Source organism: Lithobates pipiens, unplaced genomic scaffold, assembly GCF_037356315.1.
Source record: "Lithobates pipiens isolate NorthernLeopardFrog02 unplaced genomic scaffold, aLitPip1_a1.2 Scaffold_1, whole genome shotgun sequence".
NCBI classification, from domain to species: Eukaryota; Metazoa; Chordata; class Amphibia; order Anura; family Ranidae; genus Lithobates; species Lithobates pipiens.
Genome location: NW_027507685.1, coordinates 188,149,018 through 188,167,754, shown reverse-complemented (window position 1 = coordinate 188,167,754; position 18,737 = coordinate 188,149,018). Strand labels below are relative to the sequence as shown.

The 18,737-nt window shown below is 46.2% G+C and overlaps 2 protein-coding genes across 3 annotated transcripts in view; both read left to right on the top strand.

Moving 5' to 3' along the window:
• LOC143980756 (5'-nucleotidase domain-containing protein 2-like) overlaps positions 1 to 18,737 on the top strand; it is a 62,013-nt gene that overhangs the window by 28,745 nt on the left and 14,531 nt on the right. Inside the window, exons 7-10 of the mRNA XM_077479027.1 lie at positions 8,369 to 8,429; positions 11,363 to 11,465; positions 12,680 to 12,781; positions 17,458 to 17,539. Of these exons, the coding sequence (XP_077335153.1) occupies positions 8,369 to 8,429; positions 11,363 to 11,465; positions 12,680 to 12,781; positions 17,458 to 17,539 (348 nt within the window). The remainder of the gene's footprint in view (positions 1 to 8,368; positions 8,430 to 11,362; positions 11,466 to 12,679; positions 12,782 to 17,457; positions 17,540 to 18,737) is intronic.
• Positions 2,685 to 7,572, top strand: LOC143980678 (uncharacterized). 2 transcript variants are annotated; one of them, XM_077479020.1, is made up of 2 exons: positions 2,685 to 2,943; positions 3,050 to 7,572. In XM_077479020.1, the coding sequence occupies exon 2, from the start codon at positions 5,131 to 5,133 to the stop codon at positions 7,327 to 7,329; it is 2,199 nt and encodes a 732-aa protein (XP_077335146.1). In that variant the 5' UTR covers positions 2,685 to 2,943; positions 3,050 to 5,130; the 3' UTR covers positions 7,330 to 7,572. The 2 variants fall into 2 exon arrangements, with proteins under 2 accessions (XP_077335146.1, XP_077335147.1); XM_077479021.1 differs by having other exon boundaries at positions 3,050 to 5,276.

Here is an 18,737-nt window from a genome sequence, read left to right as displayed (position 1 = left end):
TCTGTGGTCCTTCTCATTGGGGTTTTTCCTAGAACACTTCAGGTTTAGATTTTCTCTTGCAGGATGTTTTAGTTTTTCTATCCAGTTCATATATAGTACTTGTGAAATGGCCATGAGCGGGTCATAGGTTTTAAAAGGTTAGTCTATATCCTTATTTTATTCCTATAAAAAAAAAAAAAAAAGACGCACAATTTGTAGGGGGACTATTTTATTATTTTTTTTTGAACCTGTAAAGTATTGCACCTACAATTGGTGCAATGTCATGTTCCGGAAGACTGTTCCTCCAGTTTTGTCCATATAGAGGTGCAGAGAGCTGCAGGAAGTGTGTATGGACTACGAATGCGGTGAATACTACACTTGTGTTCCATTGAGAACTACAAGTCCATTTGAAGCAATGGCAGCACCTTTTTTACCATGTTGCACCCGCAATAATTATATGGGAGTAAGGTTTTAAATCTGTGGGGGGGGGGGGGGGGGGGGTTGTCACCTTAATGGCGTTTTCCCATCTGCTGGAGATAAAAAAGACGGACCTGCTACAGATGTTGAAGACTTGACATTTGCTGCAGGAGACTGCTGGAATCGTAAACTGGGAGGGTGCTTCTCTTAAAATATATATAAATGCATTTTTATTTTTATTTTTTTCCCCCCCCTAGCACTTTACGAGCTGAAAACGCTTGGGTGTGAATGCAGCCTTAGTGTTCTGGCTCTGGAAAATTTACATGGGGACATCTGATCTATCTTTATGGACAACACACAATTGATGGCCATATTAATGTTTTTCCGTCGCTTCTCTTCTGAGGTTTAGTAGTTATTTGGTGAAGGATCAAGTAAACTGTTCTGTGAATCCAGTATATTATGCAAACGGGAAGCATCTTGGATGTAACCTAAAAGTGATCTTGGTGTTTAGTCGCTGGGGAAAGGGCAGAGCTTGCGTAAGCAAAAAATTGTTTCATAATTCCAGTGCAGACCAAGTGAAAGTTTATATTCACACTTCATTTAATAAACCAAGAGGGACCATCTGATTGCTGGGCTAGAGAAACTTTATCTCCAGGAAATGGCTGAGATCATGGTTTTGTTCTGTGACGGTATTGGTATTTTGATATTGCCCCTTTTTATTAGACTGCATGTAAGGCCATAGCAGAACCCTTCCTTCCATTTCCCACCCCCCTGTTTTTTTTTTTTTTTTTTTTGTTTTTTTTTTTGGCTAGTCGTCAGGCTCGGTGACTCCTGTCAATTGTTACACACTGTGTCCCCATTGCCTCATTTCAGTTTCTCAATTTGTTCTGAGTCCCAATTTCACTGGTAAAGTGGGTGTTGTATTTGCCCAAAAAAATTAAGTTGCCAACAGACGAGGAATATTTATGCTAACATAATTGGGCTGGAAAAATATACATAGGACTATCTAGTTAAACCAATATTTAAAAAAAAAAGTAAAAATATATCGCAAACCTCTATACACAATCCCATAGGTCAGGGATCTGCAATTGGCAGACCTCCAGCTGTTGCAGAACTACAAATCCCATGAGGCATGGCAAGACTTTGACGGCCACAAGCATGACACCCAGAGGCAGAGGCATCATGGGACTTGTAGTTTTGCAACAGCTCTAGGTCTGCTAATTGCATATCCCTGCCATAGGTGATCCGGGGAAGGCAAAAATCCCAATAAAGCATGATCCACTTTTCACCAGTGGAGGGAATAAATTCCTTCCTGATCCTTCAGGAGGCAGTTTGATATTTCCTGGCTCAATTACTTCTAGACAGGGAATCTTCTAATGGGGTCACTTGTTCTGGTGACAACTAAAGCTGGCAATACTTGGACTGAAATGTGGCCAGTCCAGCAGGTGACGTTTAAGCTGTGAGGCCCCACCCAGCTGAACAAGTTGATTCAAGGGATCCAGGTGGAAAATTGTTGTTGCCTGACTGCACCAATTGGATGTTCTGGGATATTCAGACAGCTGCAGGAGCAACAGTTAGAGCGCAATGTCCAGTAGGGGAAATTCCTCCACGCATGCTCTGTTGGTTTCTCTTGTTTACCTCACGTGGTTGAGAGAGATCATGGGTGGCACATTGGTGTAGTGGCTAAGCTTTTTGTTTTTTTTTCTCAAGTCGTCTTCCAGGACGGCACCCTGAGAGATGACTGGTCCACCTGACAGGAAACACAATCAAAGAGGTTAAAAGCCCCCGCCCCTCCCCGTGCTCCTCAGTTTTTTGATTGTTTCCCCACAGCGAAACCGTTTGTTATTTTTTCCTAGACCCGAAGCCTGGGGCTGGTGGTCTCCCCCTGGGAGCCAGACCTAATGCCTGGGAAGCCTCTAGGTCTGGCAGGATGTTCTCATCCTTCCTGGGGGGTTCCCCTATATTTTCCTCAGGGGGGGCAGCAGAAACTGGAAGAGCCCCCCTGAGCGCTGAAGGACCCTGGGTACAGTGGTGTACCCAGAACTTCAGGGGCCAATTTTCCTCTCCTCTCCTCTCCTTACCTGTGCGGTGGCCGTGCAGAAAAGGAGCCTGGTGTCCCTTTTTGGCTCAGGGTATCTCTCTGAAGACTCCAGGTCCAGCAATCCAGAGGGTTCTTGGTGCAGCTGGAGGCAGTATCTCCCCTTTGCAGCAGAGGTGCTCAGCTTTCTGGGGAGGTTTGGCACCATCTTCCTGGAGCTTGGTGGAGGAATGACATCACTTCCTCCACAGGAAGTGAGCTCAGAGTTCGGGTCATTTCCTGTCTACAGCAAAATGGTGGCCGTATCAGCATGGAGGTAACCACAGCCTCAGCCTCACAGCTGATTTGCCAAATCGGGGACATAAATCCAGGAGGAGCAGGCGCCCACTTCTCCCACAGACCGGCTGCCTTCGCCTGTGTTAGCTGTCCGAAGAAGCTCACTGGTGCCAGCAGCATGGAACGTGAGGAGAGACCCGCAGGGTCCATGGCCATGGAGGAGACCACAGGGGGTGAGTCCGACCGGCCGCCGGAGGTTTAGATGGGGGAGGGTACCCCAACTCTTCTCCTCTGGGTGGTACAGTGCTGTATTGTAATGCCTGTATGTTTTTGTTTCAGGGGACGATGCCACTGCCCTTGGGGTTGCCAGCCGTCCCGTGAAATCTTCCACCCGCTCTAAGCGTTGTGGAAACTGTAATGCTAGATTACCCCCAGATCATCCTAAACCCTTCTGCTTTAAATGTATACAGAAGCTGACAGGGAAGGAAACCTCTCAGATAATGGAGAAGTTTCTCACAGTACAAACTGAGATGCTGTCCACTCTGAAAGCCTTTCAGTCCTCCCTTAAGTCTAGGGATTCAGAGGCTCACACCAGCAAGGACGCCTCCTCCCAGGAGGGCTCCGCTTCCTCTAGGGGGTCTAGACGGCGGGCAGACAACCCAAGGTATCTCCAGTCTCAGGATTCAGAGGAGGAGGATGAGTCCGAATCCCATGGGCAGGGATTCTCGGACGAGGGTGTGTTGGACAGCCAGGAGGAGGATGAGGGGGAGGACTCCAGGTCTAGCAGGCATATCTTTTCAGCCGATGACATGGAGGGACTACTGAGGGCGGTTTACGCTTCTGAAGGGATTCAGGAGCCCACGGCACAGGTCTCTGCCCAAGACAAAATGTATAGGGGCTTAATTAAACCACAGACCAGGGTTCTTCCGGTACATCCTGCACTCAAAGATATTATCTTAAGGGAGTGGAAGGATCCGGAGAAGAGGCTCCTAAAGTACAAAACATGGAAGCGTAGATGCCCCTTTACTGAGGAGGATGAGGAGAAGTTTTTCAAGACTCCTAGGCTAGACGCCTCCCTGGCACAAGTTTCTAAACAATCCGATCTTTCCTTTGAAGACACTGGGAACATCAAGGATCAGATGGATCGGAGGGCAGAAACTATTTTGCGCAGGGCCTGGGAGGCCAACGCGTCGGCTATGAGCCCCGCGTTGGCCTCAGCCTGCATCGCTAGAAATGCGGACATGTGGATCTCTAAGCTGATAGACCACATCTCCCAGACTTCCAAGTCTAAGGAGGTCTTAGATTCATTGGAGGTCGTAGGCAGCGCTGTTGCATACCTAGCGGATGCGGCCGTGGAGACGGTGCGCACAACCGCCAAGTCTGCTGCCTTACTAAACTCGGCTCGGCGAGCCCTATGGGTTAAAACTTGGGACGGGGATGGCTCATCTAAGACCCGTCTATGTGGCCTCCCTTTTGAGGGTTCCCTCCTTTTTGGTGCTGGCCTAGACCAAGCCCTTGCTAGGTCGACCGAAAAGGGGAAGAAATTCCCTACTAAACCGAGGAGGGATAGGAAGAGGTTTTTTCGTGGCCCCCAGGCAAAGAACCGCTTCTCGGAGAAAAAGGTCTCCCCTAATAGACGTTGGGGGGCTGGGAAGGATAAGCAGAAGTCAGGCATTCTCTTTTCCAGCCAGAAGTCAAGCGACAAGACCTCCAAATGACATTCCAGTGGGGGGAAGGCTTTCCCACTTTGTCCCTCAGTGGGAAAGGGTCACTCAGAGCCCCCATATTCTACAGATCATAAAAGAGGGTTACAGGTTAGAATTTCTTTCCCCTCCTCCCTCCAAATTTCTCTTGACCCACCTTCCCAGGGATCCTGGCAAGGCAGCAGGAGTCCTACAGAATATAGAAGAACTGGCCAGGCAGGAGGTCATAGTGCCTGTTCCAGAGGGCCAGCAGGGTCAGGGGTTCTACTCCCATATATTTGTGGTACCAAAGCCCTCAGGAAGATATCGCCTCATCATAAATCTAAGGCATCTCAACGTCTTCCTGCGGTACAAGAAGTTCCGCATGGAGAGTGTTTATTCTCTCAGGAGACACCTTCTCAGGGACGTGTTCATGGTAACCTTGGATTTAAAGGACGCCTACCTTCACGTCCCTATATTTCAGAACCATCAGGTCTTCCTAAGATTTGCAATTGCCTCTCCAGAGGGAGTTCAGCATTGGCAGTTTGCGGCCCTCCCCTTCGGGCTGGCATCCAGTCCAAGGGTTTTTACAAAGATCCTGGCAGAAGTAGTGGCCTTCCTGCATCTCCAGGAAGTAGCGCTGATTCCCTATTTGGACGACATTCTGATTTACAATCAGAATCGGGATCAGCTCCTTTTGGATCTAGCCAGGGTAGTGGAGACCTTAGAATCCCTGGGATGGATCATCAGCAAGGAAAAATCCTCACTGATTCCGGCCCAGACGAAAATGTATCTGGGATTCCTGGTGGATTCCGCGCAACAGAAGTTAGTTCTACCCCAGAGCAAGGTAGAGGGTATAATTTCAGCGGTCCTTTCTCTGTTAGAGGCAAAGACATCTCCATACAGAGGGATTATGAGGGTGCTGGGCCTGATGACGGCAGCTATCCCAGCAGTTCCTTGGGCACAGCTGCACTCCAGGACCCTCCAGCACTTCCTCCTTTCCTCTTGGGACAGGAAAGGGGTTTCTCTAGAAGTAGAAGTGGCCATTCCGATCGAGGTAAAGGATTCTCTTCACTGGTGGCTTCACCCTCAGAGGCTTCAGGGGGGCCTCCTTTGGAGTCCGCTTCAGCCGCTCAGGATAACAACAGACGCAAGTTCCTGGGGGTGGGGGGCCCACCTGGAGGATCTAACAGCCCAGGGTTCCTGGGACGTGAGTCAGAGAAAGACATCCTCAAATTTTCGAGAACTTTTGGCCATCGGGGAGGCATTAAAGGCTTTCGAAAGGAGGATCAAGGACCAGGAAGTTCAGGTCCTATCAGACAACGCCACGGCAGTGGCATTTGTCAATCATCAGGGGGGCACCAGATCTCCAACTCTACTGGCTCTATCTTTAGAGATCATGGGTTGGGCGGAGCATCGGATTATCTCCATTTCCGCAGTCCACATAAAGGGGTCCCTGAATGTAGAGGCAGACTATCTCAGTCGTCAGCCGATTCTTCAGGGAGAATGGGAGTTGAATCCAGAGGTATTCTCCCTGGTATGTCGGCAGTTCGGCGATCCAGAGATAGATCTGTTCGCCCGCAGAAAGAACAGAAGGGTAAAGAGATTCTTTTCCCTTGCCCGAGAGGGGGGCTCAGAGGGGATAGACGCCTTGGCCCAGGTTTGGGACTTCCGGTTGGCCTATGCCTTCCCCCCCATGGGGCTTATTCCGAGGGTTCTTCAAAAGCTGTTTCTCTCGGAAGGCGCCCTGATTCTGATAGCTCCTTGGTGGCCCAAGAGAGCTTGGTTTCCAGCCCTGCAGGGTTGGTCCATAGCCCCGCCTCTACACCTTCCTGTTCGGCGCGACCTTCTCCTTCAGGGTCCAGTTTGCCATCCAGACCCCAGCTTCTTCAGGCTGACGGCCTGGCTCTTGAAAGGCAGAACCTGCGGGAGAAGGGCCTGTCGGACAGAGTAGTGGATACTCTCCTCCTTAGTAGGAAGCCGGTCACAAGGCGTATTTACGCTAAGACCTGGGGGATTTTTTCTCGCTGGTGTCAGGTGAGAGGGACTTCACAGCAAGAGATCCCGGCCATTCTGGAGTTTCTCCAGGATGGAGCAGAGCAGGGGTTGGCAACCAAGACACTTAAGGCACAGGTCGCAGCCTTATCCTGTTTTTTGGAGAGACGCTTGGCACTAGATCCTCTGATCAAGAGGTTCCTTTTGGTCAGAGAGAGGTTGTCCCCTGTCCAGGTGTCTAGGTTCCCACCATGGGATCTTACCTTGGTGTTAGAGGGCTTAACAAGGCCCCCCTTTGAACCAATAGACCAGATCCCCCTCAGGATCCTCACCTTTAAGTTGGCCTTTCTGCTTGCTATTACATCAGCCAGGAGAGTAGGCGATATTCAGGCTTTTTCAGTCAAGGAACCATACTTTCGTTTATTTGAGGACAGGGTTATACTTAGGCAGGACCCCCTGTACCTCCCTAAGGTAGCATCCAGGTTCCATAGGTCTCAAGAAGTAGTGCTACCTTCCTTTTGTAATAATCCCCAAAATGAGAGGGAAATTTCTTTTCACTGTCTGGACGTCAGACGTTGTTTATTATCCTACTTAGAAAAAGTTAAGGAGTTTAGAAGGTCCAGCCATCTTTTAGTTAATTTTTCTGGCCAAAAGAAGGGCCAACAAGCCTCCAAAGCATCCATAGCTAGATGGATTAAGCATGCCATTGCTTTAGCCTATGAGCAGTCAGGTAATGCAGTTCCTAGGGACCTGAAAGCTCATTCCACGCGATCTCTGGCAACCTCTTGGGCAGAAAGGGCCGGAGCTTCAGTGGAGCAGATATGTAGAGCCGCTACATGGACAAGCCAGAACACCTTCCTGAGGCATTACAGGGTGGAGTTACTGTCCCCTCAGGATCTGGCATTTGGCAGGAAGGTCCTGCAAGCGGTTGTCCCGCCCTAAGGTAGGCCTGAGCTACTTGCTCCTCTCTCAGGGTGCCGTCCTGGAAGACGACTTGAGAAAATGACCAGTTACACTTACCGGTAACTGTGTTTCTGGGAAGTCTTCCAGGACGGCAGGCCTACTTCCCACCCGTTCTCTTTAGGTTTAAATTAAGGTATAGAGTGTGGTGGTGTGGTGTGGTGTGGTTTTCTTCACTCTCGTGCACTGGTGTGGGTCAATACTTTGTCACAACTGAGGAGCACGGGGAGGGGCGGGGGCTTTTAACCTTTGATTGTGTTTCCTGTCAGGTGGACCAGTCATCTCTCAGGGTGCCGTCCTGGAAGACTTCCCAGAAACACAGTTACCGGTAAGTGTAACTGGTCATTTTTTTTTTTTTTTTTTTTTTTTTTCTTTCCTTGAAATGTTTCCTTTCTTTGAACCAGTGCAAGACTTTAGTCTTGGTTAGGATTTCTGTGGTTCTACAATTTCCTATTTTCTTTGTTATAAAGCTATTCTTTGATTTTTAAACTGGCTGCACATGGCTTGAATTTGTCCTGCTAAATCTTCCAAACTTGAGGCCGTGGGTTGCTGTGTTGGCAACATTCAGCTTGACCAATTTTATTTGAAAATTGGCCAAACAAGTAACTGCATTTTATCAGTGGTTTGGGTATTCATAGTGTCTCAATTGTTGGATACTACAGCCACCGGCAGAGTTTCCTCCATGCTTAATTGTGTAGATCAGGGGTCTCAAATGGGTGGCCCTCCCGCTGTTGCAATTCCCATGAGGCATTGCAAGGCTGACAGTTACAAGCATGACTCCCTTAAGCAGAGGCATGATGGGATTTGTAGTTCTGCAACAGCAGGAGGAATACCAGTTTGAGACCACTGGTGTGGATGATGGCATCTCCTCTGCCGGCTTTAGTATTCAAGTAGTTGAAACACAGTGGATATCCAAACATCGGATAGAATGCAGAAATCTGTTCATGTGACTGGTTTGGCAAATGTTCTCTTGGCTTCTTCAGGGAAAAACCCAGTAATCGTGCTTCATTTTCTCTTGCAGGATGCAATCCGAGATGTCCACGTTAAAGGTTTTATGTACAAATGGATCATGGCAGATCTTGGTGAGTTTCTGTGTCTGTAAAGTGAGGTAATATCAGATGTCTGTCTTTCATCCTGGAAAGAAGTCCCGCCCCTCTTTAAGATCTAATCTCTAAGCTGCTACTGGCTTTTGGAGTTCTCTGTGCATGGTCAAGCTTGTTTAGGGGGATGGGATGTGTACTCCAAATGCCTCAAACAATGGACCTTTTTCAGAAGCATGTGAACAGAACTTCTTATAATCCCCTGGAAGGAAGGTCTACACACCAACCCTGGGGGCGTGACTTGTCATCGTCTGGGAAGGTCACACCAACGAACGAAAAGTTGCGTTTCTCTGCATTCTTGATGAGATGAATGCACACACCCAGCCCTGGTCACATCAATGTCAGCTTTGAGTGATGGGCTTATTGTATGTTATTACTGCAGGAAGAGTAAACAGTCTGGTACTCTTGGATCCTCGCAATCTCGTTTTCTACAATTTCTTTACGAAGGCATTGGCAAAACAGCATTTCTATTTTGGTAGCTGAAGGTTATTAATTTCAGTTTTTCTGCTTTTGCATGTCTGAATGCTGCTTTTTGACAAGTGAACTGTGTGCTGATTTGGGGCAAGGACGCTGCATCTATTCACCTCCAACTGCAGTCGCTGCAAATAGAGCAGCAAATCGGGGCAGAAGATTGAGCATGACACATTCTTTCGAATGTACTCAAAAAAGCTCCTCAAAGAAGCTGCTTGCAGGACTTCTATATATCCTATTTTTTTTTTTCCTCTAACATCCTGCCAGCACAGCAATCGCGTGTGAAAGCACTTGGGCTCTCACACTGTGATTGCAGATGAGGCATTATTCAGGCACTATTTTTTATCACTAAAGCGCCTGAAAAACGCATTCAGTTTGACAGGGGTCTAAAAGAAAAACAGGTGGTGTTTAAAAAAAAAAAAAAAAAAAAAAAAACTATACTTATCTGCACTTACCTTTTTTGCAGGGCACTCGCGGCACCTCCTCCCACTCTGTGCCCCCAGAGCAAGCCGCTTGCTCTGGCTGTACTCGTGCATGCTCCCTTCTGAGCCAGCCCTATGTTTCCCCTGAGTGTCTTGGCTCTGCCCCTGCTCCCTCCATACTGACTGAGTGGCAGGAGCCATTGATGATGACCATGGCTGGCAAAGGATGTAACTGATGGAAGGTGGAGGGGAGTGTTTGGTTTAGTTCTGCAAAAAAAAAAATCATGACTGATCTATTGAAAGGATGGTCCCAAAACATGACTCGCTGACCAATTGGGAACTGCTGTTGTATATTTTTTGGGGGGGGGGGGGGAGAGAGAGTCATCCCCCTCCTTTCTACACCTTAACTTCTGGCAACACTTATCTCTGTATATCCCTTAAATATCTCCCCCACCATCCTCGGCTCTTGAAACTCTACAGGCCTCAGCTTGAAAAACCTATTTCTTCAACCATAACTTATTGGAGGTGATTTACTTAAAGTTGAGTGCAAAATCTGGTGCGGCTTTGCATAGAATCCAATTGGCTTCCATGTTTTATTGCTTAACGTTTGGCCCGCCATCGTTGTACATCAGCACTTTAATGTAGAATACCAGGGTTAGGGCAGCAGATGACACCCCCAGCAGACAGTCCTCGTTCAGATGAAAGTGGTCTTTGTGGCACAGTCTCTGCAAGATCACTTTTATCAAGGGCAGAAGGGGGGGGGGGGGGGGCTCCTGCTGTGCTTCGGGAAGCGGCGGAGACAACCGGAGCAGTCACTAGCGGTAGATTGTGTCCGTTCCTTTGTGAGGCTGGACCAACATCACTTCCGCCCAATGTTCTTACAGAGAATTTTTTTTTTTTTTGTGTAAATGGGAGATCTAGAGTCTTTTTGACTCCAGATCTCACATTTTAAAGTGGTTATAAACCCTTACAAACCACTTTGACCTACAGGTAAGGCTCATCTGTAGGTCCAAGAAATATCTCCTAAACCTACACGGTTTAGGAGATTTACTAAAAGGCAGTCACAGCTGTGACTGAAGACCGCACTATCGCCGTTGGCAGCATGCCACTGCTAGCGGCGATATTCAGTTAGTGGTGGCTCCCGTGCGCATGTGCGGGAGTGATGTCATTGCTGCTCTGGCGCTGTGAGTGACCGGAGCAGCGATACCTGGAAGATGATGGATGCTCCAGACTACAGGGGACAGCGGTGACATCGCTGGCTCCTGTGTCCAGGTAAGTGACACATAATGGGCTACTATGCGATGCATAGTAGCCAATTATGCTTTACCTTTGCCGGGAGACAAAGTAAGTAAACCCATTAGGGTTTACTTTTTAAGAGGTATGTAGTTTGTGTACCAGGAAGCAGCAGAGACGGCGTGCGTTCCAGCTGTGCTTCACCCAGTCTGCCAACCAGAAGTGATGGTGTGTGTGTGTATACACTACGTCACTTCCGGTTTCTGCTACCAACACCCATATTTTCTTCTCGCATTCCTTCAAAGCTAAACTGCACGCACATACCTCTTATTTCCCTCTACATGAGCCAATGCATCCACCAGTGTTTACAGCCCGTCCTAACAAAATTCCCTTCAGCACTGCCTGCTCTGATGCACCAAGACCCTATTGACCTGAATGGGGCCACGGCAGGCCCTTGGTAAATGACTCCATTAATGTCCATTAAAGCTGTAACTACAGAGTTGCAGCCCTGCAGTAGAGGCCAGTAAGTGGTTGGATATGGGGTGAGTTGGTAGTGCAGGTTAGATTGGAATGGCTGGAAATGAGCAATTTAAGCTGATGGCAAAAAGCTTGGTGTGGGGGGGCAAAACTTGTAATATCCCTTTTCTCATTTCGTAGCCTATGTTGCAGCTATTTAAACTCATTGATGGAATAAAGGGTGTTTTTAGGCTTTTTCTAAATTTTTAGCTACTTTAAAAATCCATATTGATCTGTGCAAACTATTCTCTAACGTGACGCTGTCTCCCTCAGAAAAATACATCTTGCGCGGGGAGGAGACCTATGCCGTTTTGCACCGTCTTGCCAGTCAGGGGAAGAAGCTTTTCCTCATCACCAACAGTCCCTTTAGTTTTGTGTAAGTTCTCCTGTGGAGAGTCTTCTTCTTTGCACCATAACACTCTGAAATAAGGTAGGTGCATTATTCATTTTCAGTGAAGGGCAATATAGGTCTTGGCACTTTTTATAAAATATATTACATTGGTGGTATGCACGTTCTCCTTTATCACGAGCGTTGACATTGGAGGAATGCGTCTCCTCCATCGGGTTTGTTGACATTTAGAGATTGCATTGCACACTTTGTACTCTCGGCAGTTTTCACATGGGGCATGTCCTCTACTATAGGTAATATTTACGTTGGCTAGTGCATGTTCTTGGCTTTCGGGAATGTTGTGGGGTATGCATTCCTACACTATTGGGAATGTTCATTCACAGGGAGTGCGTTTTTCTCTGCTATAGTGAGTGCCATGTTGGGGCAGGCAGTATACATGTTTTGCACTAAACGCTTAATAAAGTCCTAGATTGATCCAATGCTTTGCCTGTCTGCTGCTGGTCTCTTCCTGTTCTTGCAGATGGCAGGGGAGCCATTGACTCCTGGTGCTGTCATTCAAATTCTGTGTGGGCTGGGCTGAACCACACTGTCTGGCACACAGGCTGGCTCTGGAGCGCTCCTGCACATGTGCCCCCATAGCAAGCAGCTTGCTTTGAGGACACATTGGGGTGGGGGGGAAAGCAGACAGCACGGATGGGGAACAAGAGAAAAGGAGGTTAAGGACTGCTCTGTGCAATATCATAGCACAGAGCATATCTAAATTTCTCCCACCAAGAGGTTCTGCAAGTTAGGTCTATAATGAGACCAACACCAAAAAGGATACTGCACTTCCAGGGCTACCAAAATGTATTGGCTGATAATTGCAGCCATACAGTGACTGGCCCCTGCATTTCCTCTCCAAAGTGTAAACCTCCCTCCCCTTTTTTTTTTTTTTTTTTTTTTTTAAATTGAAGTGTCAATATTACTGGCTATAAAGGCACACACTTTCTGGCATCCCTGTCCATTTTTACTTGTCTATAGTTCAGTATATGTTCAAGCTGGCCAACTGCATCAGTGATCCCTCGCTGGGCAGTCCCTACACCATCTTGCAAATTTGCAAAAATAGCTACTCTTGAGAGTCTGGGTCAATGCCAGTGCAACAGATGCAGGTCGTTTTTTTTTTTTTTTTTTTTTTCTGTGATATATCACCAGAATGTAGAAATGTTTGTTTGGTTATTGATCTTTTTAATTCTTTCTTGTAGTGACAAGGGGATGAAATACATGGTGGGAAAGGACTGGAGGGACTTTTTCGATGTGGTAATCGTTCAAGCAGACAAACCTAATTTCTTCAATGATTGCATCAAGTGAGTGGTTGGAAGACAATGTCATTTTAATAGAAAAAAAGAACTGGGTTTTCCAAATAACTTCTGTCCAGAACCACATGTTACACTATATTTTTTTTTTTTTTTTTTTTCTTCCCTCCTGTACATAATCAAGCTAGGATGGCTGCTATGTAACTGTGGACTTAAAGTGGTTGTAAACCCTTACAAACCACTTTGACCTACAGGTAAGTCTAGATTAAGGCTTACCTGTAAGTCCAAGAAATATCTCCTAAACCTATACGGTTTAGGAGATATTTACCGGAAGACAGTGGCGCGTAGGCGCACTGGGTAAGCCAGATCGCGGCGATATGCCGCGAGTGTCTACTCCCATGCGCGGGAGTGACGTCATCACTCCCACAGCACCGGAGCAGTGAGACCCACCAAGAAGATGGAAGCTCGGAACTACAGGGGACAGCAGTGACTTCGCTGGCTCCTGTCGGGTAAGTGACACATAATGGAGTACTATGCGATGCATAGTACTCCATTATGCTTTACCTTTGCAGGGAATCAAAGAGGAAGTAAACCTATTAGGGCAGGGGTGGCCAGACGAAGACCAAGAGCCACATTTTTTACCGAGTTACCGCAAAGAGCCACATCATACGCATGGGCACACATGAACATCACCCCATCCCTTCCTCATACACACATACTTTCACTCACACACTGCACACACTGTTTTAACACTACAAAGACCACAGGCCAGTCATTTTCATCAAGTCAGTAATCTTCCTTTGAAAGTACATCCATGTGACAGAAGACAGCAGCTCATCTAATTTCCAAAATACAAATTGTCTTACAAACAGTGAACTGGTCAGGATAACAATAAACAGTTAATGGGTCTTCTAGCCTGAACTAGCAGTAAATTCTTCCAAAAAACATCACAGAAAGCATGCAGCACACAGAGCTCTGGATAAATAAGTGAAAAGAAGCTGAAATGGTTAACAGCCAGCAGTGTGTCACACTATCAACAGACAGAGAATGTGCTGAGCAGATCTTATCAGTGTTCAGGTGAAACAGTTATTAAAAAAAAAGTACAGAGCAAGACAGAGGGAGGACAGATCAGTAACCTGCACACTTGTGGTCATACCTTTTTGTATCTCGGCTTCAGATACAGCGTGTTTCTCCTTCCTCTGCCCCCCTTCAGCCTCACTCCAGTGCCTATGTATTCAAATGTGGCGGGCTGGGGACACTACATGCTGATGTATGGGAGGAGCGGAGGACTGCAGAGACTCGGGCTGCCTGTCACTAAACCAGCCCACTGAACCATCAGCCCAGTCCGAACGCAAAAGCCGAATAAACCAGCCCGAGCGCAAGAGCCGCAGGAAACCGATCAAAGAGCCGCATGCGGCTCGAGAGCCGCGGGTTGGCCACCCCTGTATTAGGGTTTACTTTTTTTTTTTTTTTTTTTTTTTTTTTTTAGCAGCATGCCACCCCTAAAAAAAAAAAATTTGGCTTTATTACCTACATCAAGCAACCTCCAAACACAACTTTGTTTTAGCAGGTAGCCGCTTCCACCCTGCAAAAAGACCTGGACAAGCAAGATCATCTTTGTAAAATAGAAAAAGCCAGCGTTCAGTGTGCATTTGTTGAAGGCTTGGCTAAATGGGTGACCGTGGTGTATGTATATTTTCACCAGTCACTTTATTGGGTACATGCACACAAGGTGTTGGAAACGTTCCCTGATTTTGGTCCATAGTGACATAACATCTCGCAGTGCAGACAACAAATCTGCAGCAACACCTGACGTAAATCTCCCATTCCTCCACATCCTAAAGGTGCTCTATTGGATGAGATCTGGTGACCGTGGAGGCCATTGGCATACCTCATTGTCATGTTCAAGGAGTTAGTGGTGAGATTTGAGCTTTGTGACGTGGTGCATTATCCTTCTGAAAGGAGCCATCAGAAGATGGCTACACTGTAGTCATAAAGGGATGGACGTAATCGGCAACAATACTCAAGGAGGCTGTGACATTTGAACGATGCTAAACTGGTACTAAGGGGCCCAAAGTGCACCAAGAAAATATCACCCCCCTCAGTTTTACGCCAAATTCTGACCCTATCTGAATGGTGCAGCAGAAATCTAGACTCTCTTCAGACCAGGCAATGTTTTTTCCAAACTTCTATTGTCCAATTTTGGTGAGCCTGTGCAAATTGTAGCCTGTTTCCAGTTGGCTGATTTGAGTAACACCTGGTGTGGTCTTGTGCTGCTGTAGCCCATCGGCTTCAAGGTTCAATGTGTTGTGCACTCAGAGATGTTGTTCTGTATAGCTTGGTTGTAACGAGTGGTAATTTTGAGTTTACTGTTGCCTTTCTATAATCTCAAACCAGTCTGCCCATTCTCTTCTGACAATAAGGCATTTTTCCTCCACACAACTGCCGCTTACTGGATACTTTTCTTTTTCTGAACATTCTCTGTAAACCTTAGATGCTTGTGCTTGAAAATCCCAGTAGATCAGGGTGTGTTTATTTTTTATAATTTTTTTTAATGCTCAGACCAGCCTGACTGGCACAAACAACCATGCCACGTTCAAAGTCGCTTAAAGGGGGGTTGTGTGTGTTATGCTGCACCCCAGCTTCTGATGCTTGGTTTGAACTTCAAGTTGTCTTCACCATGGCTAGATTCCTTAATGCAATGAGTTGCTACCATGTGATTGGCTGAGCAATTTGTGTTACCAAGCAATTGAACAGGTGTACCTAATAAAGTGTATATTTAATACATTTCTGGCTGAAGTCCCACTAACTTTTCCTAATACACTAGAGATATAAATCTTGTGTTAACTTCCTGGGTTTGCCTTGATCCCTGGTTACTCTCATGTAACTTGTCACCTGCCATGTTGCAAGGGACAGTCTAGCTCGCTGTAATATATTTATTTTTTCACTAATGTATTTACATCAGCCTGTTCTGAGAAGTCACATCAACAGCCGGTCAGATTGCTTAAGCAGTGTGAGGCATGTAGAAGTGAACAGACCAGCGTCAGTGTAAATATTATACGCAATGATTACTACACGTTGTTATGAGTAAGATTTATGAAAACGTACCGTGGATTGTCTGCATGGAGGTTGTGCAATTTCCGTATTGGCAATCGCCAAGACAAGTGCTTAGTAATCATTCAAACAGGTAATGCCTGGCAGAGGGTTGTTCCGTAGATGTGAAGACTTTTCTGTAGTCGCTTAGCTGCTGCTTCGTAAGTCCATGGACCTTCATAGCTAAACAATTGTTTTATCACTGCTCTGGCCGATCGTTCTTGATTAGAGTTGGTTTCCTGCGTGGCTTGCGTCTCTAAAAAGGCTGCAATGCTACAACAAATTAATTTTATTTTTCAGCCGCCTAATCCGGGTTGGAATTGGTATTTGATTTTCCTTTTTAAAAGAAGTCCTCCAAGCTAAATGGACATGATTAAAGTGGCACCCCGCTTAGGTATCCATGGTGGAAAATAAGCACACTTTTTACTACCTTGGCCCTCATTCACTACAGAGCGTAGGCCCAAGAAAGATCTGCGATTACCCACATAGGGATGCACTGGTGTTAAGGTCATTCTCTTGCAGGCTGTCCCATTCAGGTAGGGTTGAGTTGATGCACGACCGTGAGCACTGTAATGCTGCTTAGGCAGGCTTGTTTCACACCTCAACGTGACTGTATAGTCAGGCAGGTGACCCCACTTTTTTCTGTTGCACTTTTTTTGCAGCTTCATGCACTGTCTGCCTTCTCTTGGACAATCTACTATTATCGTGCTGCTTATTTCATGTCCCAATCGACGAGGAGCTGACACCAGAAACTGTAAAACTAAAATTGTGGCGTCCCTTTCCTGGCTGTGCAGCCATGTATGAACACTGGCTGAAAAGATTGCTATCTTTGCCAGACAAAACGGTCTATGTACCCTATATTGCCAAAAGTATTGGGGCTCCTGCCTTTACACACATGAACTTTGATGGCATCCCAGTCTTGGTCCATAGGGTTCTATCTCCTCCTTAATCATGTTAAGTGTGTTTACTGGTGCTTAAGCTGTTGGCAGCTGTTGGCAGCCCTGTAGAATCTGAATCTTAAATGCCGGCAATTCAGTAGAATCCACAGATGGCCTTTATTAAATAAAAACCAAGCACAAAATCCACTCAGAGCAACACGTTTCGGCCTTAATCATGATTAAGGCCTGATTGTTAATGTGGTGACCCTCTGTCTGGATTTTGATTGTTTACATTTTATTGAAGGCTGTGTTTTTTTTTTTTTTTTTTTTTTTTTTTACTGAAGTACCGGTGATTCTTGATGAATGGAATGAAGCTCTGCTGACTTTCATCATCCAATTACATGCATGCCAAAATGCAGTCTTTTCTCCCCCCCTCATGTCATTGAGTATCTTCAAAAGATAAACTTCATAAGTCGCTAAGCTCTGGGGCAAATTCCCTTGCAATGTGATCAGCCCATTTTTGCTTCTAGTAAATCAACCCCTTTGGTCTTCAAGATGGGAAGTGAGAATAATACTGACAGATGTTCTAGCCTAACCTTTTTTTATCCAAGCATTTTGGCTGCAATTGGTCTACAGGTATTGGATGAGATTTTTAACACTTGACAAATTTTTGGTTTGTAAAATTGGAAGCGGTCATAAAACATTTGTTTGAAAATGTAAAACCAGATTTAACCAACTGGTGTTTATGTTGTGCAGGCCCTTTCGTCGGGTGGATGGAAATGGAGATCTAAAGTGGGATAGGATTACCGAGTTGGAGAAAGGACAAGTCTACAAACAGGTATGGATACGATAAGCTGACATCTGTCCTGGGGGAATGGGTGAGGTACAGTGCTGTCCTGCCATAGATCAGGTCACACCAGTGTTATAGGTTTATCCAGAATGAGGATTTCAGCGCAGTGAGATTAGCTGCTAATGGTACTTTGCCTCAAGTCATCACTTTTACAATTCCTGTTTTAACAACAAATGGCTGTCTGGCAGGGCCAGGCCTGGAGGGCCACTTTGACACCGCTGTTAATTACAGGCATTCAATTAACAAACCAGTCATTCCACTAAAAGTAATCTTGTTTACTGCTGGAAAAACACATTGCCTACCAATTCTACATAATATATTCAACATATTTGGGTTAAATAGAACACATTGAATATAAATGTGTACATTTTTTGTATTTTCAGCCAGCAGGCGGAGCTAATGGCTCCCTTTTTTCAGATATTTACTGGTCTTTTCATAGCTGCTTTGCTGAAAAGTACAGCCAAAGCTCGTTTGGCTGTACTTCTGCATTGCATCACAGGATGGCAGTTCTTTCTGGACTCCTGTGACCCACTAAAGCCTGCTGCTGGCTGATGTCTAACCCCACCCTCCTACTTCACACAACCCATACTGTTTCAGCCAGACAGATGGTCTGAAAGCAAGCAGGTTCTGCTGTACTCTAAATGTTCTACATGCTTTTTCACTGAATATTTACTAGTTTTCTTTCTTTATGGGGTTTTTATTTATTTATTTATTTTTTTTCCCTTCTGTTTTAAAGCGAACTCGACTTTGTCTATTAAGCAGGTTTAATGATTGGAGGCATTCGCTGGCACATAAGTGCTAATGGTCACATCAGCAGTGCTTGTGTAGCAGTTGAGTACATTGTCAGCTCTTTTGGCAGCTGCATGTGGGCACAGGCTTATAGGGAGCCATGCTTCCTGGCTTCTGACAGCTCCTCTTCACATCGTCCTCCCCTCTATGAAAGGCTCGTCTGTGCATACGTGGCTCTGCTGCTGTACGTCCTGGAACTCTGCACTATATTACAGGATGTCTTCTGGGGAGGTTTGGCAACTGGCCAACCCAACAAAACAAATCTCTGGTGTTTTGTACGGCATTAAAGGTCTATAGGAAACTGACTATTCTGTGAGGGAGATGCCATTGTTGGGTTAAATTAAGCATTTCTGTTTTTAAAGAGAGCTTTCTAAGGTGTTTCTCTGGAGGAAATGCA